At 42.9% G+C, this 22,930-nt stretch overlaps 1 protein-coding gene, 1 long non-coding RNA gene and 1 pseudogene across 2 annotated transcripts in view; 1 reads left to right on the forward strand and 2 right to left on the reverse strand.

Annotated features, from left to right (window-relative positions):
* Window positions 1–374: 374 nt before the first annotated feature.
* Window positions 375–22,846, reverse strand: LOC116525056. The gene is made up of 3 exons (XR_004257564.1): window positions 22,835–22,846; window positions 9,381–9,386; window positions 375–772 (listed from the first exon to the last, which is right to left on the reverse strand). It is a non-coding gene; the product is annotated as an uncharacterized LOC116525056 (long non-coding RNA).
* On the reverse strand, window positions 3,004–3,669 carry LOC116525051 (annotated as a pseudogene).
* Window positions 3,980–22,930, forward strand: part of DNHD1 (dynein heavy chain domain 1) — a 77,706-nt gene continuing 58,755 nt past the window's right edge. Inside the window, 5 exon segments of the mRNA XM_032240583.1 lie at window positions 3,980–6,263; window positions 9,732–9,905; window positions 15,670–15,873; window positions 15,952–16,062; window positions 18,069–18,225. Coding sequence (XP_032096474.1) covers window positions 5,518–6,263; window positions 9,732–9,905; window positions 15,670–15,873; window positions 15,952–16,062; window positions 18,069–18,225 — 1,392 coding nt within the window. The 5' untranslated portion in view covers window positions 3,980–5,517.

Below are 22,930 nucleotides of genomic sequence, written 5' to 3' on the forward strand. Positions count from 1 at the left end.
GACAGTTAGGGAAGAACTCACTAATAAGGTGGCATTTGAGGAGAGAATTGAAATGAGAGAGTAAGCCTTGAGGGCATCTGGAAGAAGTGTTCACTCTTCTACTGTTCAGCTAGTTGTGTATGCCACTAGTTGTCCCCAGTATCTGTTGTCTCCTTTGTGAAAAGAACCTCTAAATTTTATGTTGGCATATGACCACTGAAAACAAAGATTAGATTTTGTAGCTTTCCTTACAGCTAGGTGTGACCATGTGATTGATGTGCACAGTTGCTAGGCTATGCCCTTAAAGGAAAGGGTATGCCTTCCCCTTTCCTTTTCCCTCCATCTCACTAGTTGGAATGGGACCTGGTACACATAGTAGTAAATTATTTTGGAGCTTCAAGACAAGGACTACTTCCTTGAAGAAGGGAGAACAACTAAAGTCTACCATGGTAGCCCCAGAGTACTTATATTTGCATGGTTATGTGAAAGAAAAAAATAAACTATCATGTTTAAGCCATGATATTTTGGGTCTTTTTATTATAGCATTTGTGTGGGTAGGTAGAAGTTTTAGATCAGGGTCCCCAAAACCCTGGGTCACAGACTGGTACCAATCATGGCCTGTTAGGAACCAGGCTACACAGCAGGAGGTGAGTGGTGGGTGAGCAAGTGAAGCTTCATCTGTATTTACAGCCACTCTCTGTCACTCACATTACCATCTGAGCTCTGCCTCTGTTAGATCAGCAGTGGCATTAGATTCTCATAGGAGCATGAAGCCTATTGTGAATGGCACATGCTAGGTGGCATGCTCCTTATGAAAATCTAATGTCCGATGATCTGTCACTGTCTCCCATCACCCCTCATGGGATTGTGTAGTTGCAGGAAAACAAGCTCAGGGCTCCTACTGATTCTCCATTATGGTGAGTTGTATAATTGTTACATATTACAATATTAAAATAAAAAATAAAGTTCACAATAAATGTAATACATCTGAATCATCCTGAAACCATTACCCCCTCCCCTGGTCCATGGAAAAATTGTCTTCCACCGCACTGGTCCATGGTGCCAAAAAGGTTGCCCTCTAGCCTGGGGACCACTGTTTTAGATGGTCTCCCTAAACTAGAGATCTCCTGCTCCCTAGTATATATCATCCTAGTATACCTTACATATTCCCCATCCTCAATGTTGACTGTGAATATGACAAATTTTACTTATGTGACTAGATTATAATATATGGCATAGTTGACTGTAGGAGAGATTGTCCGGGTGGGCCTGACCTAATCACATGAGCCACACGAGCCCTTTAAAAGCAGAATGTTTTCTTTATGGTTGCAGAAGGGGACATCAGAAAAGTTTGAAGGATGAGAAGCATTTGAGGCACTGTTGTTCGCTTGAAAATAGGGGAAGCAAATGTCAAGAAAGACAGGTGGCCTCTAGGACGTGAGAGTGGCTCCTGGCAAATGGCCATGAAGGAAACAGGGACATCAGTCTTACAGTTGCAAGGTACTGTATCTTGCCAGCAACAATATAGCTTGGAAGTGGATCTCTCTGAGTCCCCACCCCCCAGAACCATCAGATGAGTAGTCCAGTCAACATCTTGACTTCAGGCTTATGATACCCTGAGTAGAGAATCCAATCAAGTCATGCTGGACATCTGATCTACAGAACTGTGAGATACTACATAGGTCTTGTTTTTGAGCTGCTTAGTTTGTAATAACTTGTTATGCAGCTGCAGAAAACTTGTGTATTAGTGAGGGTTATCCAGAGAAACAGAACTGATAGGCTGAGAAGTCCCACAGTCTGCTGTCTACAAACTACAGAACAAGGAAATCTGGTGGTGTAATTCAATCCAAGTTTGAAGGCCCGAGAACCAGGACACTGATGTCCAAAGATGGAAGATGAATGTCTCAGCTAAAACAGCAAATCCACCAGTTGCCTGTTTAAATTCTATTTAGGCAACAGATTGTACAATGACCATCCACATTGGTGAGGATGATCTTTACTTAGTCTACCTATTCAAATACTAATCTCTCCAGGATACTCTCAAAGACACACCCAGAAATAATGTTTGACCAGCTATCTGAGAATCTCTTAGCTCAGTCAAGTTGATAAAATTAAACATCACAGCCAGGTGTGATGACTCATGCCTGTAATCCCAGCACTTTAGGCGGCTGAGGTGGGACAATTGCTAGAGGCCAGGAGCTCGAGACCAGGCTGGGCAACATAATGAGATCCTGTCTCTACGAAAAAAATAAAAATAAATAACAGTCGTAACTTGTGGATCTCCTAACTGATACACAAGCAGACAGCACAGCATGTATGTAGGCTGTGAGGTGCGAGTATGTTTGGTGTGATCCCGGCACAGCAGTAGTAGAGTGAATATGGGGAGAGAAGGCTACAGAGGTAGCAGGTAGTTATCAGCAATTTGTAGGCCATCATAGGACTTCGGCTTTCAGCTGAAGGAATTAGATGAGGGGGCATTAGTGAGCTTTGAGCAGAGGAGTGATAGGATCTGCCCATATTTGAAAAACAGCCCTTGCTGCTCTAAAAAGAACAGATTGTAGGGGCAACATTGAGAAGCATGAGAAGAGTTTGAGGCAAGGAGAGCAGTTAGAAGGCTGTGGAAAACCCAGGTGAGAAATGATAGCAGCTTAGACCAAGGTTGTAGTACTTAAGATGGTGAGAAATAGTTGGATTCTGGATATATTCTGAAGGTATAACCAATGGAATTTCCTGAAGGATTACTTGTGGGGGCGGGGAGAGAGAGAGAGAAGAGAGAGAGAGAGAAAGGGGTAGAGAAAGAAGGCGTTAGGAAGAGGTTGCAAACGTAACTCCAAGGTTTTGACCTGAGAAACCAGAAAGAAATTTGCCATTGACTCAGGTGGGAAAGACAGTGAAAGGAGTAGGGTTTCTTTCTTTCTTTTTTTTTCCTTTAAGTTGCATTTATTTTAATGCTGAATTTACTCCCGTGCCTCAGGTGGGAAAGACAGTGAAAGGAGTAGGGTTTCTTTCTTTTTTTTTTTTTCCTTTAAGTTGCATTTATTTTAATGCTGAATTTACTCCCGTGCCATAAGTTTTTGTTTCTTCAGTTTCATCTGCGATATCTTCTTCTTCTGGGCAACCTCCTCTTCTGGTTTGGGAACAATCTGTTCCTTTTCAGTAAGGATCATCTCAATGTGGCAGGGAGAACTCATGTATGGGTTAATCCCACCATGAGCTCTGTAGGTCCTGCGGTGCATCTTGGGTGCTTTGTCCACTTGGATATGCTCCATGACCAGAGAATCTACATCTAAACCCTTAAGTTCAGCATTACTCTCTGCATTTTTTAGCATGTGCAGCAAAAATTCAGCACTCTTTTTGAGCCACCGACCTAGAGTTCAGCCCCACTGCTTGGCCTGGGCACACCTGCCAACTCCACCATTGTAACGTTGGAATGGTACACACTGTTTCTGTAAAGTGACATCTTTCAGATACTTCGTGGCTTTTCGTATATGCATGCAGTTGATGGCCTGGGCAGTTTTACGTGTGTTCGTAAAGGGAACACGAAGATTGGAACCTCTTGATTTGCATGACTTTGTAGGGTTCTCCGGATCAAGTGAATAGTGAACCATTTTCACAGATTACCTCAGGCTGCTTAGGGAAAGAGCAGGAGCAGGGTTTCTTTGATAGGGAGAGGGTGGTTAGGAATCTGCTTTTGAGGGCCGGGGGCGGTGGCTCACGCCTGTAATCCCAGCACTTTGGGAGGCCGAGGAGGGTGGATCATAAGGTCAAGAGATCGAGACCATCCTGGTCAACATGGTGAAACCCCGTCTCTACTAAAAATACAAAAAATTAGCTGGGCATGGTGGCACATGCCTGTAATCCCAGCTACTCAGGAGGCTGAGGCAGGAGAATTGCCTGAACCCAGGAGGCGGAGGTTGCAGTGAGCCGAGATCGCGCCATTGCACTCCAGCCTGGGTAACAAGAGCGAAACTCCGTCTCAAAAAAAAAAAAAAAAAGGAATCTGCTTAGCATTTTGAGATACCTATAAGCTCTCCAAGTGGAGACATTAAGTAGGCAGTTGGATACACTAAACTGGATTTCAGAGGAGAGGTGAGGCTGAATTTCTTTATTTTTAAAATTTTTATCATTCAACTTGATTTTTAAAAATCAGCCGCCTCCATAAGCCCTTCCCCCCGAGACTCCCTCCACCCCCACCGTGTGTGCCAAATAGATGTTGAGCTCCTTGGGATCAAGGATTTTGTTTTGTTCGGTCTTCTTTTGGGGAGGTAGGATGGGGTAGATAGATACGTCGGGGGTGGGGATGGGGAAGTACCAAAGACATACCAAAGGCCTGGCACTAGTTTAGACACTCAGTGAATGGAAGTAAACACCTGCTTACGACACCCTCTGGCTTGCTAGTCTCCCGAGTCAACCGTGCTGCTTGATCAGACCCCGCCTGGTCCTCTACAGGTCCCGGTCCCAGGCAAGCCTCAGCTCACAGGTTAGTCCTGCCCCTCCTGGCTCAGGCTCTGCCCTCGGCCCCGCCCACATCAGACCCTGGCCCCTCCTCTTTCTGGCTCCCCCGGACGCTCGCGGCAAAGACTCGGTCCTTCTGGGGCCTTGTAACGGTTCTAACAGCTGGGTGCTGGGTGCAGATGGAGCTGCGGTGACTCCTCGGCTCGGGATCTGTTTCTCTTTGTTCCCCAGGGCCCGCTGTCGCCCCTGCTCTCAGGACCCTCTCCCACAGAGTCCGCCTCCTCTTCCCCCCTCTCCCAGCCCCCTGCTTTGCCCCTGCTTCACGTCTTCCCCTCCCCGCATCCTGACCTCATTTGCTGTGCCTGCTCCTCGGCTTTCTGTCTTCACGACCTCCTTAGCCTGTGGGCGAAGACGTCATGGGACTGGGGCTTTGCTGCCTCTGAGTGACAACCTCTTTCCCGGCTTTTCAGGTGATCGCCAGCCCGAGTGTAGATTCCTTGCTGTGACCGAGGTTCAAAGTGGGCCCTGTCGGTTTGTCAGTTTGCCTCTTCAAGTGATTGCATGTGTGTGTGCCAGTCTCTCTGTATGTGGGTGGCTATGATTAGGGTAAGCCTTGGACTGGGACTCAAGTCTAACTCAAGTCTAAGTTTATTCACTGTTCCAGCAGGCACTCTTCAATGAAACCTCAACAGCAGATCGGGCTCTCTTCCTTTGCCTTGCCTCCTAAACCCCCTAGGTCAGGTGAGGGGGACAGGGTACTGGGAGGTAAGAAGGAACTCTTCTGCTGAGAGGGTTCTCACCTCTGTCTTAGGCCTGCTTCTTATGAGAGTCTTTGGGGAAGCAGTAGGGAGGGCCTGAGGGTCTCAGGAAAGGCTCTCTGCTATTTCCGTGTTCCGGGTCCTTTCTTCCTCCTAACCCCATTGACTCTGACCATCCCCTGCCCAGAGCCTGAAGTCCTTTTCTGGCCCCTCTCCTGGGCTGGCCCATGCAGGTGAGGCCAGGTATCTGGCATCCTGGAACTGGCAGTTGGATCCTGAGCTGTGGGCAAGGTCACTTCGACAGCAGTTGAATGCCCTGCTCCTCATGGTCCCGGAGGACAGGAGGGTAGGTTTGTCTTCTGATGAGACATCATCTGATCCCCTTAAGTCTTGGCATTCCATATGTGTCTTGGATAGCAAAGAACAGCCCTTGGTCTCTCAGCAGAAACAGAGGCAGTTCCTGAAGCCAGCGAATGAGTCAGAGCAGCCCACAGTGCTGGAGCTCCTGGTAGCTGAGCTCCGAACTCTGTTCTCAGCTGTGTTGCAGGACAGTAGCCCTGCAGCTTGGTGCTATCTGCATGCAGTACTGGGTCTACTGCCTCCCTATCGTGAGTTGCTAGTTGGTCACCTTGATTTGCTGCCCTTCCTGGAGCAGCTGTACTGCTGGGCACCCTGGGTCCAAACCCATCTCCATCTAGACCTGCTAGGTGCCATTGTCCAGGCCTTTCCTCCAGACAATTCTTTGTTAGACAGTGCTTCCCATGCTGACTGCTATCCCCAGAAGCGGAGGCTCCGTCACAGGCCCCCATGCCCAGCTTGCCCTTTTGTGCACGCCCAGAGGAGCAGGCAGCAAGTAAAAGAGGAGGTGGCCACCTGGCTGCGACCATTGACGTTGCCTGAGCTACAGTGCTGCCTGGGCATCATTGGTGCTGAGGTGGCCCTAGAAGAGGCTGTGTGGCTGGATGGACTTAGTCTCCTTCCCTTGGCACTGGCAACGGACATCCCTGTACAGTATGAAAGCAGTGACACTGACAATGCAGAGGAGGAGCCTGCTGGAAGAAAAGAGACTAGGTAAGTGAGGGACTCGGTCTAGGGCTTGAGCAGAAGAGAAAAAGAAGCTGCATTATGGGTGCCTCTAGGGCCACTTGGATGTTTAGATCCAGCACTCTGCTGATCATAGGGATTAGCCCAGCTCCATGCCAAGCTAGTGTGAGGTTGCTTTCCTCTTCCTTTTTCTCTGCAAAATAAACCCAATGGTCTTAGTGTTAATCCCCATAGAGAAATACAGAAATTAATGAAAATCAGAAGTCAGCTATGAGGCAGCCAAAGCTTTAGAATAACAGCTTGACTTTTCGGTTTCCAGGCTTCTTTCTTGGATGATGCCAGAAGTCTCCTCAATTCTTTTTCTATAATTCATTCATAATCACTGAACATTGCCTGGGCCTACTGTGAGCTGGTTTCTGGATGCTGGGTCCTTCCCTCAGGGTACCCTAGGGATTGCGTGTCTGAGTGCCCTTCCCACATGTCTTTATAAGTTAAACAAGCTTCCAGGGAGAGTGGAGTTGGCAGCACTACTGGGTAGAATTTCATCTTGACTCTTTCAGAGTCTTCTTCTTGCCCTGCCAATGTGGGCACTTTGGCCCCTTGAGTGGTAGTTTTTTCTTTTTTTAAAATATCTGGTTATCAGAGCTCTCTACAGGAATGCCATATCAGAGTTCTGTAGTTTTTGATTTTTTTTTGAAACAGACGTCTCACTCTGTCTCCCAGGCTAGAGTGCAGTGGTGTGATCTTGGCTCACTGCAACCTCTGCCTCCCAGGTTCAAGCGATTCCTTTGCCTCAGCCTCCTGGGTACCTGGGATTACAGGCTCATGCCACCACGCCTGGCTAATTTTTGTATTTTTGGTAGAGACAGCATTTTGCCATGTTGGCCAGGCTAGGTCTCTGATCCGCCTGCCTCGGCCTGCCAAATGTGAGGATTAGAGGCGTGAGCCACCACGCCCAAGCGAGTTCTTTAACTTTAGTCTTGGAATTCTCCTTGTTCCCTGGCCTCATTTTCTAGACAGTGCTTTGCAGCTATCTGTGGTACATTTACTGTTCGGGAAGAAGGCTAGTTTTACTTTTAATTACGCTTGACTTCCTCAGTTTTTGCTGTAATTTTATGGCTAGGTCAAGTCTTTCCATAAGAGTCCAATGTTAGATAGATAGGCAGGCTCCTGGGGCCCTAATGCAAAGTGGCCAGTGCCATGAATTTATGCTTTAAGTAGCCCCATCAGAATCCTTTCCTTTTTCAAAGAGCTGCACTGTGCCCTAGTACAAGTTTCCTTTCCTGAGGGAACTTAACTGAATTGGCAATGGGCTGAGATGTTGGGAAGGGGTCAAGTTCTTTGCCCTCACTTTGAACCTGGCAATAAACCTCTGAGGTCTAGCTAATATGGCTAAGTTTGCATTAAGTTCTCCAGGAGTGGCTTCCCAGGCATTCATTCATTCCATAAGTGTTGGATATCTACACTTATTAGGAACTGCAAGATTCTAGACATACAGAAGTGAATGAGACAGACTCAATCCCTTCCCTTGAGGTATTACAGTTGTTAGGGAGATAGATATCATTAAGTTGATAACAAGTAAAATATGATTACAAATTGTAATAAGTGCTATAAAGCAAAAGAATACTGTCTTTTGCCTGGCTGCTCCTTTGGGGGTGGGGGGTGAGAAAGAGAGAGAGAAGGGGAGTATAGTTAGGGGAAAGCACGTGTTGGGAGTGTTCAATTCTAGATTAGATTAACAAAAATATCTTTGCAGGTTAGGAGGTGAAATAGAGTTTTAAGGAGGAGGGAGCAGTCAGTAGTGTTACATGTTAAATGAGACAAGTAAGAAGGATGAAAAATGTTCATTGGATGTAGTAACAGGAAGAGGTTAAGTTTTGTGTGGAGAAAGCTAGATTGTGATGCATTGAGGAGTGAATGGGAGGTGAAGTGGAAATTGTGTTTTAGCAGGGCAGCAGCTTGAAAGAATGTTGCTGTCAGAGAGGGCTCTTTTATTTATTTATTTATTTATTTATTTTGTATAGAGTTTATAGCCCTTAACACAGTGCTTGAGAAGTAGGTGCTCAATAAATATTCGTAGACTAAAATGAATAAAATAAATTAAGGTAAAAAGAAGAGTAGATTAAAAATATATAGAAAGAATAAGTGATCCAGAGCACTGATAGAAGAATCAGTCTTACAGAGAAGAAAGGATACCTCTTCCTCCGACACTGGGGGACAGATAGGTGTGTGAAAAGCAACGAAAGTTGAGGGATTTGACTAATGACTAAAAACTTCAGTTTTCTCCAGACAGGGAAGGAGGCAGAGAATGGGATGGAGCTGGGAGCTCGGCAGGGCTGGCATGGGGTTAGGGATAGCAGTTTGAGAGGCCTGAAGGAGGTAGCTGCCTGAGGGCTTGTATGAAGACATCAGAGCAGAATGAGTCCACAGCTGATTGGACACCAGGAACCTGTAGAGGAGCAAATGTCCTTGGTTTTGTGATCTTCTGAATATATTATATCATATAGGACTTTGCTGAGAAAATGAACCTGTAACAGCAATATATCATTTAAGATGTCCTGATCCAACACAACAGTTCATCAAGGACATATTTATGAAGGTTATAAACCATATTAGTTTTTTGTTTTTTATCTCAGTCTGTGATTCAGTCTTTCTGGTATAAACCATATGGTTGATGTGAACTCTAGAATAGGACTGCACGGTTATCCCTGGGCAAACTTGTGTTGCTCTAAGTTTGGGTCAATTACTGATACTGGTATATTCTGACTGGCTAAGTCTAAGTTAAATCATTTCAGAGGTTGTTTGTTTGTTTTTTGTTTTTTCTGCTCTCAGGTCACCCCAACTAGAAATTATTACCAATTGACTTTTGAGTTATTGATAACTAAATTCTACACCAATTTTGTTGACCAATATGTAGAAGAGTAAGAAGATGAGTGTACTGGTGCAGGCTTGAGGAGGCCACCACCGGATCTTGGCAGGAAAGGAAAAAATGTGAAGCTAGAGGTTAGGTGATGGTGGGGGAAGAGCAGAAAAAGTGACAGGCATGGAGATCGTTCAGGGTTGGAAAGCAGGTATAATAGAATCAAAGATAGAATATTAAATCTGGAAGGCTAAGAAGGTTGACCTGGGATGGAAATCCAGTACTGTGGGCTTATGTAGCAATGAGTTGGGAAAATGAAGTCTTCCCATTATTTGTACACAGTATCATGTAATACTGACTTCATGGTAATTACAATCAATCCAGAATGATTATTTATCAGAAAGGGATGGGTTGCTCACACACATTTGTGTGAATGTTGTTGCATGAGCTACTGTATTTGCCCAGTATGTGGTATCTTTGAGTATAGATGGTAGACAGGCTCTGACAATGCCATGTCGGGTCTCCCCAGGCACCTGATCTAGCTCCTCCTTTCACGGGCCAACAGCAGAAAGACCTACTTCTAAGAACTTGACTTTTTTGCTCTGCCTTTTCTTTCCTGACTTTTTGTCATACAGGTCTCAGCTTGACTATGAAGTTCCCAGGGAAGAGGCCTTCCAAAAGAGAAGCACTGGCTTCTCACCTGAGACTTCCTTCCGGAATACCCAGGTGATGACTGTTCTGAACATGGAGAGATACCTGAAGAAGATCCACTTCCTCTATCTCAATGTGGCTCCCAGCCGGTACTTTAGGTGAGAGCTTAAGTCTAAGCCCCTTCTTCCCCCCCTGCCTGGTTTCCTCTTATGCGATCTTCCCCCTCCTTTTTCTCCATGTGCGCACACCTCTCTCTGTCCTTTCTCCACATACTCCTCCTCTGCCTCTGGTGTGCCCACCTTTCTTCCCTTCTCCTCAGCCTCCTCCTCTCCACTCTGTATCTCCACTTCACTTTCATAGCCTGTTGTCTTACACATCCTTTTCTCATGTTTTGCTCTTTCTTCTTTATCCCAGAATGATGGAAACACGTGTTCATAGTCTGAGAAGTAAATTTTATGGTGATCTCTTCCAACTGCAATGCAAGAATCATGTGTTTGTTTAAATCTTTGCAATGTCAGGAAAACTTTTTTCCAGACGTCTTATTCCTTAGACTGAATCAAAATCTGCATTCTTTTAACTTCTACTCTTTTAATGTCTACCTCCTGGTCTTAGTTTATCTCTGGGGCTGTAAAAAACAAGTCTCCTTCTTCCCCATGACTCAAGAGGCATTTATTCACTTTCTCTCATTACATCCAAATCACACCTACTTTAAAAAATTTATTATTATTATTATTGTTATTATAATTATTATTATTTTGAGGCAAGGTCTCTATCACGCAGGCTGGAGTGCAGTGGCGCAATCATGGCTCACTGCACACTTCTCTGGCTCAAGTGATCCTCTCACTTCAGCCTCCTGAGTAGCTGGGATTACAGGCATAAGTCACCACACTCTGCTAGTTTTCTAAAATTTATTTTTTGTAGAATGAGGTCTCACTATGTTGCAGGCTGGTCTTGAACTCCTGGGCTTAAGCCTTAGCTTCCCAAATTGCCAGGATTACAGGCATGAGCCACCATGCCCGGCTCAAATCTCACCTATTTTTAAAAGCGCTGTTCAAGTCCATCTCCTCCCAGAAATAATGGTAAAAATTGCCTTTAATCAAACTCTTCAATATATTAGGCACTGTGTTAATCAACTCATGACATGTGTTTCTTAATCCTCATCTACCAGGTAGGTTCTGTTATTATTTCCATATATGAGATGAGTGGACTGATACATAAGAGAGGTTGAGGAATTTATCCAAAGTTACATAATAAGTGGTATAACCAGGACTTAAACCTAGGACGATCTTAATTCAAAAGTTCATGCTCTTAAGCAGTATCTACTATAGCCTCCCAAAGAACCTTATTTCCTGTGCACACTGATCTCTTTCCCTTGAACTTAGGTAGTACTAATGATCAATATTATTCATTCATTTACTGGTCAATTCAGTTAATAAATGATCACTGACAGCATCATGCTGGTTATTAATTGATTGTCTCCTGACTCTAATTCTCCTCCTCCCTCTCTGCTTTGTGATACTGGGGCTGAGATTCTGCAAACTTTTTCTCCTTTTCCAGCTGGCCTCCTATTAGGTTTGATTAATGCAGGGTGCTAGGAGACTGGACAGCAAGATAAGAGGAGAAGGGACTTGCTACTTCTTTTGCTTGCTCTTTCTGTCATCATTGCCTCAGCAACAGTCTTTCACCCTGCCAGTAGCTCTTTCTTTTTTCTTTTTTTGAGATGGAATTTCACTCATTTCCCAGGCTGAAGTGCAATGGCGCGTTCTCAGCTCACTACAACCTCCCTGGTTCAAGCGATTCTTCTGCCTCAACCTCTGAAGTAGCTAGGATGACAGGCATGTGTCATCTGCCCAGCTAATTTTGTATTTTTAGTAGAAACAAGCTTTCTCCATGTTGGTCAGGCTGGTCTCAAACTCTTGACCTCAAATGTTCCACCCACCTCAGCCTCCCAAAGTGCTGGGATTATAGGCATGAGCCACCACACTGGGCCCAGCAGCACTTTCTGAATCAGCCTCTTCATAACTCTGAGAGGTACCAATACCAGCTGGTAGCCCCTTTCCTTCAGAGTTCTTTTTGTTGTTGTTTTCTTTTTTTAAACAGAGTCTTGCTCTGTCACCTAGGCTATAGTACAGTGGCATGAACACAGCTTGCTGCACCCTCCACCTGCTGGGCTCAAGTGACTCTCCCACCTCTGTCTCCCATGTGACTGGCACCACAGGTGCCTACCACCCTGCCTGGCTAATTTTTAATTTTTTTGTATATATGGCATCTAACTTTGTTGCTCAGAGTAGTCTCGAACTCCTGGGCTCAAGCTGTCCTCCTTTCTCAGCCTCCCAGTGCGCTGGGATTACAGGCATGAGCCATTGCACCCGGCCCCAACAGAGTTCTAAGTCTCAACTCTGCAAGGGCCCTCCAGCCTCATAGCTTCTTATAATCCAAACCTCTTCCATTTGTTCCTCTAGTTCTGGAGGTGGTTTTGTTTCATTTTGTTTTGTTTTGCCTATAGTTATCTCTGTGCTACCTTAGTGTTCCCCTTTTTCTTTTCTTTTTCTTTTTTTTTTTTTTTTGAGATGGAGTCTTACTCTGTCACCTAGGCTGGAGTGCAGTGGTGTGATCTTGGCTTACTTCAATCTCTGCCTCCCAGGTTCAACCGATTCTTCTGCCTCAGCCTCCCAAGTAGCTAGGATTACAGGCACCTGCTAATATGTCTGGCTAATTTTTGTATTTTTAGTAGAGACAGGGTTTCACCATATTGTCCAGGCTGGTCTTCCTGGCTTCAAGTGATCCACCCACCTTGGCCTCCCAGAATGCTGGGATTACAAATGTGAGCCATTGTGCCTGGCCCTCTGACATCTTTTTAAAAAACACATTCTCTTTATTAAATTCACTTTGTTGAAATGCCTAGTGCAGTTTCTGTTTTCCTGACTGGACCCTGACTAACACAGCACTTGGTATTTTGAGTAGTCCCAGGAAACTATCCTCAGATATAGGATCTTCATTGGCTTCGTAATGTCCTTGGTCTAGACCAGTACTGAATTCCTTGCTAATGGGAAATAGGATACTAGCAATCCATGACACATAGTGGTGTCACAATTAATTAAATTATCACTTGTGGTTGATTGTGATACCGACAGCTAGTGGCTGCTACACTTGACTGTCATGGCTGTAATGATAGTCATGGTAACAATGTGGGATGGAATGCTTACAAACCATAGTGGAGAGCTTACAGAAAGCAAATGACAAGCTTAGGGCTTTAAACTATCATCATCTGTTATAATCAGAGAAGCGTCACGATCAAAGACAATTAGGCACATAAAGAGACAAGAAACTATTACCCAGAGAACTAAAAAGGCAATGAATGATTACAGGGCCAGGATCTGCCAAAGAAGAAAACCCAGTGCAGTGAGTTCAGCATTTGGTGATGCTTTTCCCCAAACAGAGGCACCTGTCAATTCCAGTAAAGGTAGTTATATGTTAATTTTACTACACATTCCTGAGATACTGAAAAGAGGAGCCACGCTTTCAACAGACTCAGGGAATTAAATGAGCAAAAGTTGCATTCAGGTCCCATACCAAGGAGGAGATATATTTCTGGTTCTGCTTTACTCCTGTGTTGTAACCATTTGGGGTCTGGAACCAAAGCCTGGGGGATTACATTTTTGGGGTCTCTGATGTGTTATACAGATGGTTTCTACATATTATCCAGATAGTTGGCCTAGTTTTTCTAGCTGTTCTCAAGTGGGAATGTTGGTCCAAATTTCTATTACACCATCAATAGAAAGAACTGTTTCATTTTATTTATTTATTTATTTGCCATGTAACAGGTGTTTTTTAAAATGTGTTTGAATTTATCAAATTTTTAATTCATTCTCTCCAGTGTTTGATTCACACTTAGGAGAGAACTTATTCCTTCACCTCCCTTATTCCTCGAGTCTTTGCTCAGCTGTCGCTTCCCCACCCTTACCACCCCATTTAAAATTGCCCTTCCTTCTCCCCTGGCACTGCCAATCTCCTTTTGCCTGCTCTTTTTTCCTTCTCCCTGTTGTTAATTATATTTATCATCTTTCTTCTCTAGTAGAATGAGAGCTCCATCAGGGGAGAGGTTTGGGTTTGTTATGTTTAATGATGTATCCTCAGGGCTTAGAACAGTCTGGCGTAGAGTAGATACTCAGTAATATTTGTTGAATGAATGAGTGAACTAATTGTCCAGATTAGGGACAGATTTGGTGGGGGTAGATATTAAGTTTAGTATAGAACTTAATGAGTTTCAAGTGCATGCAAGACAGAATTTGAGATGTTTTGAAAACAGCTGAATGTTTGGGCCTGGGACTCAGGAAGATATTGATTTGCCCCATCTACTCTCTAGTATCATGTCATACTCCAATTGATTCTGAGGCCTTTGAGAGCAAGGACTACATAGAAGTCATCTTTATGTCCCCATCTCTGACCACAATACTTGAACAGAGGAACAACTTGATAAATGGTTTAACTAAGTTCCATAAAGTCAGGGACTGGATTTTTCTTGCACACTGCTGTATCCTCAGTGGCTTACACACTGATTGCCTTAATAAGCATTTGTCACATGAGTGAATATTCTTCAAAGGAGTAGTGGCTTTTGGGAATGAGAAGAGTGCTCCATAACTCCTGGCCCTACACAGAAAGAGCAGCCTCCATTAAGCAGGTCATAGGGAAAGGAGTGCCTCTTAAGAAGAGTCAGGGCTCAGTTAAGATAGGCAGCTACATTGTGGGAAGCTAAATGGCCCACTGATTAACAGAGGGGGCATGAATCAAGTAACTGGTTTTAAGTCCTGTATTCTTCCCTTAACTGTCTTGGACAAAGCGTTAGCTTCTCTTTGTTTCAGTTTTCCTAACTGCAATTTGGGGATATTAGCACTATACTTGATTAACTTTAGTAACTTTGTCAAAAACGAAACAAAGTTTTTACATGACTTGACTTAGTGCATTCATTGTGATATCTATCTAAATATTCTTAAGTCACTTGCTTAACAATGTTTTCTAGAAAGTTGAGAGAGAAAAGAGATAGGTGAGGGTTATTTTATCTCTTAGGCATTATAGGACCGAGGATACAGCTTTTAAAGTGCTAAAAATATATATAATGCTTAAAACTACTGCTGGCTCTGAGTTATATAAAGAAAACTGAAAAATAAAAATTAATAATTGCTTTATTAAATGTATGTAAACATAGCATTATGCTAACTGGTCTACTGTAACTAGATATACCTATTATATCACTACATATATATTGCATTCAATATGGGATATAGGTGCATTTTGCTGAAGTAAGAGAACCCAAGACCAGCTATAATTTTAAGGTGGCTCTGAAGGTGCTTGTCTAGTACATTAGGTTGCAATTTTCCTCTTTATTTGCCTGTTTCTAGTTTCCCTCTGCTTTTCTTCAATCTCATACTCCACCAAATAACATTCTCTGATTATCTCTGCATGTCTTTCAGTACCCAAGCATATATGTATTTTATCATTTCTAGAATGAGCATTTCACATTTTATCATCTCTAAAATTGTGATAAATCTTAAAATTGATGGAATATCTTATTAGAAGCATTTTTATGTTAGCATTCCATAAGATAATGCTGAAGCTTATGGTTGATAGTGTCTTAGATTTAATGGGATGTAAGATAACTGGGTCTGAAGATATGAACTTGGAACTGGCCAGGTGCTTTTTTCTTTCTTCCCATCTGTCTTTGACTTCAGTTTCTTCTTAATGATATTTGCTTCATCTTTCTAGTTTAAAAATCATTCTTCTCTCTTTCCCCCTTTTTATTCTTTCTTCTGCCTGCCTTCCTGTTCCCCTTTTTCATCTCTTCTATCCTTCTTTCGTCTCCTAAGGTCTGACCAAGTTCTCAGGGCCCTCACTGATCAGAGCTCTTTTTTTTTTTTTTCAAAGGCCTTACAGCCTGATGGTGGTGCCACCCGACAAGGTGAATCCCGAGCACTATGTCTTCTCTCCCTTTGGGATCTTGCACATACATCCTGTGGAAGGCAGTGAGACGATGACACTGGGTACCTGGCACCATCACTGTGTTCTCTGGCAGCAGCTCCAGTTAATTCCATTCTTTAAGTATTGCCTCTTACGCAAGTCCTTTACCTGGTAGGTGATGATGGATATGTGATTTGGGGGGAAATGGATGACAGTAACAGCATATTATCACTGACCTCTAATTTCTAGCTGGAAGAAGAATGTGAGATTGCAGGGGCTGCATCGACTCCGGAATTTCCTAGAGAATCATCTGCTCTTGGCTGTGCCCCACTTTGGAGCTGGGCTACTCCATATTAGCAGGTGAGATATTAAAAACACAACTTCATTGAGTTTTTCAAAATTCGTTTTACTTTTTTTTTTTTTTTTTGGGACGGAGTTTCGCTCTTGTTACCCAGGCTGGAGTGCAATGGCGCGATCTCGACTCATTGCAACCTCCGCCTCCTGGGTTCAGGCAATTCTTCTGCCTCAGCCTCCTGAGTAGCTGGGATTACAGGCACGCGCCACCATGCCCAGCTAATTTTTTGTATTTTTAGTAGAGATGGGGTTTCACCGTGTTGACCAGGATGGTCTCGATCTCTCGACCTGGGGATCCACCCGCCTCGGCCTCCCAAAGTGCTGGGATTACAGGCTTGAGCCACCACGCCCGGCCCAAAATTCATTTTACTAAAGGTAATAGATGTTTGTTGTAAAAAGTCTGAAAGATACAAAACAGCACAAAGAAAAAAACCCTTTACTCCTAATAACCACCGTGAACATTTTGTTGCATATCTTTCTAGTCTTTTTTCTATCACGTATACAAAATGCAATCATACCTTACATACTGTTAAATAACCAGCTTTTTTCTTTGAATATATATTCTGAACTAGATTTTATTCTAGTTCATGAATAGAATGTATTCTCCGTGGAGAATATAGCATATATTCTCCAGGTAATTATACATCTTAAACCACTTGCACTCACAAACTTACGTGTAATGTCCGATCTGGGGGGTCTAACTCAGTTGTTTGAATCCAGACTCTGTTCTTTCCAAGATATTACTTGGATTTTTTTTTTTTTTGAAAAGGTTGGTTATTCCTATTTTCAATATTTCCTTGCTTTCCCTACACAACTCCTCAGCTACTCTTAGGCATATTCTGTGATAGGAGTTGCAAATTCAGATGCCTAAAGGGCCTAAGCATCAAGTATCAAAGGAATGCAGTGGGTTAGGTGAAAGATTTTAGGGAGCATGGAAACTGAAATCTGGAGACTGCATCTAAAGAGGACAGTCACTACTCAGTGCCAACTAATTGTTGTCATTTGTGAATATAGGTCACGTGTGATCAGCCACCTTACTTTTTTTTTTTTTTTTTGGGCGCTAATCTGCCAAGCCACCTTACTTTTTAGGATTTCCTAGAAGTCCACATTTTGTGAAATTTCTCACTTTTAGCTTAAATTTCAACCAAAAATTTTTATTAAAACACTGCATGTTAGCTTAGTGGTTCATTTTGAAAAACTTTTTCATCTGAATTTAACCCAGTTTGCAACTTCTGCTCTAGGGAGTTTCATTCTCCAGTCTAGCCTAATCATCATGGGGTAATTTAAGAGAATAAGGGCTTGGGAGGCTGGACAGATCTTATTTAGACCTTGAGTACTAGCAAAGTATTTGAGCCTCCGTTTCCTGATCTTCAAACTAGGATAAAGATTTCTAGGTTTAACTCTGTAATGAGAACTAAATGAGACTGTGAATACAAAGTGCCACTTTTGGTACTTCTCAGTAGGCGCTGAATAAATGATGCCCATCTTGTCTGATTACTAGAAGTCTTTTATCTTTTTCAAGGATATTTACAAATGTGGAGTTCTCTGGGGCTTGGCAGGTATGGATAACAGGATTGGGCCTCCTCAGGGATGGTTAGCCCATAGAAAATTTCAAGTGTCATCACATTTAATCCTAAAACTTACCTGTCCACCTAAACTTTTAGGACCCTTAGCTTTCTTTGTTCCAAGGAAAAAGGCTCTGCTGTCTCTCCTTCTAAGTCAGACCTTGGTACCTATTTGACCCTCTCTTCTAGCAGAGAGATCACTAGGTATAAACACTTACACACACCCCAAGCATTTTCTCAGCTTGTACAGTTGAGAAAGCAGCTTTCTGGGCTTGTATTCTTTCAAAAAACTCTTGAGAGGGTGCTGAGACTATTGGTTACTGTTGGTAATACTACAATCTCTATAAATATTTGCTCAGTCTTAGCTAAGCTAGGCTGAGAAGAGATCAAAGGTATCCAAGGAATGATTGGGATGCCAGCTCTGATCAGCTTAGCACTTGATTCTAGGCTTCTGCAGGAGCTGTGCTCTGCGTCCTGGCTACCCCAGGAACTAGATCGGTGCTATGAGCTGCAGGACCTGCAGAAAGCTCTAGCCAAGGAGAAGCATAAGGCTGTACGGCTGCTCCATCGTTGCCTGAACCTCTGCACATCCATTCTTCGACTGGTAAGAGGCCCTACTTTGCTGTGGACCTTTTCTCCAACTTGAGCTCCCAGAGTTTCAGCCACCTCTTAGTTAAGTTTCTCCTGGGATCCACTGTGTGACCTGGACTCTACAGTTGGATCACAGCCATTTTTCTGCCCAGCCACAGCAGTTTCTACTTGAGGATGGATGAATCAATAACAGGTATGCAGAGGCTTGGACTTGACCTTTCTCTAAGGGTTGATCTTGACCTAGGAGCAGGGAGGAGAAGGAATGTAACAATGTCTGTTTTGTCTGTTTGTGCTGACTTTTGGGAATTAGGGAATTTGAGAACAGGAATCCTGGTCTTTTATGCTGCTGAGCTTATCTTTGAACCTGTCTTGAACTTTTGGGAGGCCACTGTGGTTAGTAGAAGGATGCAATGGTGGAGTCCTTCCTAATTATGCATACTTTCCATCTATGATGTACATTCCCTGCCTAGGGTTCTGGGAGGCCCTCCTGTGTATATGCCTTTTGCCCATGGCCTGTTATCATGGTTTGTTATCAGGTGGGGCTGGATATTCACACAGGACTATGGCTAATTACCATGTATCAATAGTCCAGTTCTGAGAGAGGAGGCCCACTCAGAATTTGTGAAAATAACTAACGTGAGGGAGGCATACCTTGCCTGGCATGAGCCTCGTTTTGGCTTCTACATGTTTCTCTGAACTTCATCAGAGGAGGTTAATCACAAAGGACAGAACTCTGAAGTCTCTTGCCTTGACTTCAAGGAATTTCTATTCCTAGAAAGAAGTAATAACTTCTGTTGATTGCTCTTGGTTGAGATCTTAAATATTTAAGAATGAGGCAGGAGATGGGGGGTGAGCTGCTCCATAGCCTTTCTCTACCTCTCAGCTCCTCAATCCCACCTTTGTTTTTAATGTTACAAAAATAGTTGTAACTTTCTGAAATTCAGTAGTTAATTTTTATACTAAGGTATAGTTCATATACAGTAGACAAATTTCAGCCATACAGTTATTGAAGTTTTTGCATTTGTATTTGTATTGACATACATTTGTATACCCGGATTAAGATAGAGAACATTTCTAGCACCCCAGCAAGCTCCCTGGTGCCTCTTTCATTAATAGCCCTGCAAAGGTAACCAGCTCTCTGACCTGTGTCACCACAGGTTAATGTTGTCTCATTTTGAATTTCATATAACTAGAATTAGACAGTATGTGCCCCTTTTTGCCTGCCTTTTTTCACCAACATTATGTTTGTGAGACTTACCCATAATGTTCTAGGTAGCTGTGGTTCACTTTTTTTGTATAGCTTTATAGTATTTCACTGTTTGAATGACCCCAATTTATATATTCATTCTCCTATTGTGAACATTTGGGTTGGTTCCAGTTTTTTACTATTATAAATTATACTGTTATGAACATTCTTGTATATGTCTTTTGGTAGACATGAGTGCTTATTTTTTGGGGGGTATATATTCCAGGAGTAGAATTGCTAGAATAGAGTATATGTATGTTTTGCACTGCCAAACAGTTTTCCAGAGTGGTTGTACCAGTTTACATTCCCATCAATGATGTCAATTTCTAGGTGCCTTTCCTTTCCTCCACCTTCCCCCAGTGACTCTAGCCAAAGGTTTTTTGTTTTTTTTTTGAGATATAGTCTGGCAATGTCTCCCAGACTGGGGTGCAATGGTGCAATCTTGGCTCACTGAAACCTCTGCCTCCTGGGTTCAAGTGATTCTCCTGCTTCAACCTCCCAAGCAGCTGGGATTACAGGTGTGTGCCACCATGCCCAGCTAATTTTTATATTTTTAGTGGAGACAGGGTTTCACCATCTTAGCCAGGCTGATCTTGAACTCCTGACCTCAGGTGATCCACCTGCTTGGCCTCCCAAACTGCTAGGATTACAGGCGTGAGCCACCTCATCTAGCCTCATTTGTCTTTCATTCTTACCAATACATATTTTTTTTCTTTTCCCTCCTTCCCTCTCTCATCTCCCTCTCTGTCTCATTTCCCTCCCTCCTTCCCTTCCTTCCTTCCTTCATTTTTTCCTTCCTTCCATCCTTCCTTCCTTCCCTCCCTTTTTCCCTCCCTCCTTCCTTCCCTCCTCTTTTCCTTCTGTGATTTTATATTTTGATATAATTTCAAAATTATTAGAATTGTAAGGATAGTATATAAACTCTCACATACCCTTTATATAGATTGTTATTTTTCCCACTGCTTTATCATTTATGCTCTTTCTTTTTCTCTAAACATGCATACATTATTTTCTAAATCATTTGAGAGTAAACTGCAGGCATCAGTCCCCTTATCCCTGTCTTGTTTGTTTTCTGTTGCTATAGCAGAATACCAAACACTGGGTAATTTACAAAGAATTAAAATTTGTTTGGTTCATGGTTCTGGAGGCTGGGAAGTTCAAGAGCATCTGGCGAGAGTCTTATCCCATGGTGGAGGGTATCACATAGTGATGAGATATGAATAGGAGGCAGAGAGAGGAGAGAGGAAATCAGGCCAAACTTATCCTCTTTATCAGGATCCCATTCCCATGATAACTAACTCACTCCCACGATCAAAACATTGATCCCTTCATGTGGGTGGAGCCCTCATGGCTAATTACCTCTTAAAGGCCCCACCTCTTAAAACTGTTACTATGACAGTTAAGTTTCCAACACATGAATTTTGGGAGACACATTCAAATCATAGCAACCCCTACATATAACAATATGATTTTTTCTGTGAACGAGGACATTTTCTTTTATAACTATACTACAATGATCAAAGATTAGGAAATTTCACTTTGATACTACTCTGTTATCTAATCTCCTATCCTTATTCAAAATTTGGTCCTTTATTACTATATTTTTTCATTCTTCAGTCTCCAAACCAGAAATACGTATTGAATTTAGTGGTCTCTCACAGGGAGCAGTTCCTCAGCCTTTTTTTCCCCTTACTTGCTTCAAGGCATGACAACTCTACAATACTATTGGAATATTCCAAAGCCTCCTTCCCTACTCCAGATCAGACCAAAAATAGAATTTAGCTGAGATCTTGCTGGGTACTTTCCCACCTCTCTTTTCTGCTTTCTTCACTCCCTTATAGGCTCTTGTTTCCCTGAAGATCATTCCTACAGTAAATCACATTTCTCCAAATCCCTGTCTTGGGGTCTGCTTCTAGAGAACCCAATCTAAGAAAATATGTTTTAGACCAAGCTCATTCACTGTTTTATTCAAATATTCTATGGACTATATATGTGTATATATGTATATATATATATATAAATGGCAGCTGATACCACCCCACCTGGCTAATTTTTTATAGAGATCGGGTTTCACCGTGTTGCCCCGACTGGTCTCAAACTTCTGGACTTAAGTGATCCACCCTCTTTGGCCTTCCAGAGTGCTGAGATTACAGGCACGAGCCACTGTGCCCATCCTAAACATTTTTTTCTCATAATTTAGACATTATCACCCCTAGTACCAGTGCTTTAAAAATGTCTACTGATTATGTTAAGTGGTACTAGTAATTATTATTGTTGTTGTTTGTATGATTTTATCCTAATGGCACTCAGTAGGCTCTTTCAATGTGAGATTATACATTCTTTTTACAAACATTTACTGTGGAACTACCCCATACCAGGCACTGTGTTAAGCAATAGAAAAATGAAATAAGGTATAACAGAGTTCCCCTCCTAAAGGAGCTTACAGTGTAGTGGATGAGTTATGTAAATAACAAAATGATGAGGCGCTGGACTAAGGGTTATGAAGTGGGAAGCACTGGGTACTGGGAGTATTGTTAGAACATGGAAGAGAACACCTCACCGAGTCTCATATACAAAATCATCATATGCATAGGGCATGTTTGTGTATGATGTTCCATGCTTAGGACTTACTTGTCTTATGCTTGGGTCTGAGAAGATTGGGGCTTGGGCTCATGGATACCGGAAGTATAATTCACAGACACCAATCAGTTCTGATCACAGGCTCTAGGGAGCATCAAAAGGAACAGGAGAGCAGGGAAGACAATGGATCCATCTGGCCAAGCATAGCTTTCTGGTATCTCTTCTCTGTTCTTCAATAGTTAAAGCCCAGAGCATTGGCAACTGTCAGCAGCCTTTAAAAATGAATGAGGAACTTCCTAGATCTGAAAAGAACCCACAAAAAGGCTCCCAGGCTTTTATTCCACATTCCCTCTCCCCTAATAGAAAGTCTATATCAGTACCCAGAAACAGCTTCTACTATAACCTAAAGCAATATCATGCTATTCAGCAGGCCACATCACCTGGCCTCATTGTTATCCTGAGTCCATATCCTGAAATTGATGTTTAGCCTTTTTATCCCATCTTTTTCTTTTTATCTCTTCTATGCATTGTAAACCTCTATATTTACATATACACACATTTTCTATTTGAGTTCCACCCAGGGGGTTTTCAGTAGACAGCCCTGGCCTACCCCATTAGTATATTGTGACCTCTCAATATATGTTCTCTATTTCACATCTTCTCTGGTCATTTCAAAATTGTGGGGATGAGAGGCCCTCTTAGAGCAGTGGGCAGCGCGTCAGTCTCATAATCTGAAAAATTGAGGGGATGCCGGGACGGGGGTAAACTCTACTAAAAAGGAACCCTCCATCTGTACATCTAGGTTCTAGGTCCCAGACTCCAAGACCCAAGAGTTTGCACAGACCGGCGGGTGGCTGGTTTGCTCTCCATTCCCCTATCTCTGGTGAGTTTC

The sequence above is a fragment of the Sapajus apella genome, unplaced genomic scaffold (assembly GCF_009761245.1).
Source record: "Sapajus apella isolate SASKATOON/1434 unplaced genomic scaffold, GSC_monkey_1.0 scaffold47, whole genome shotgun sequence".
Lineage (NCBI taxonomy): Eukaryota > Metazoa > Chordata > Mammalia > Primates > Cebidae > Sapajus > Sapajus apella.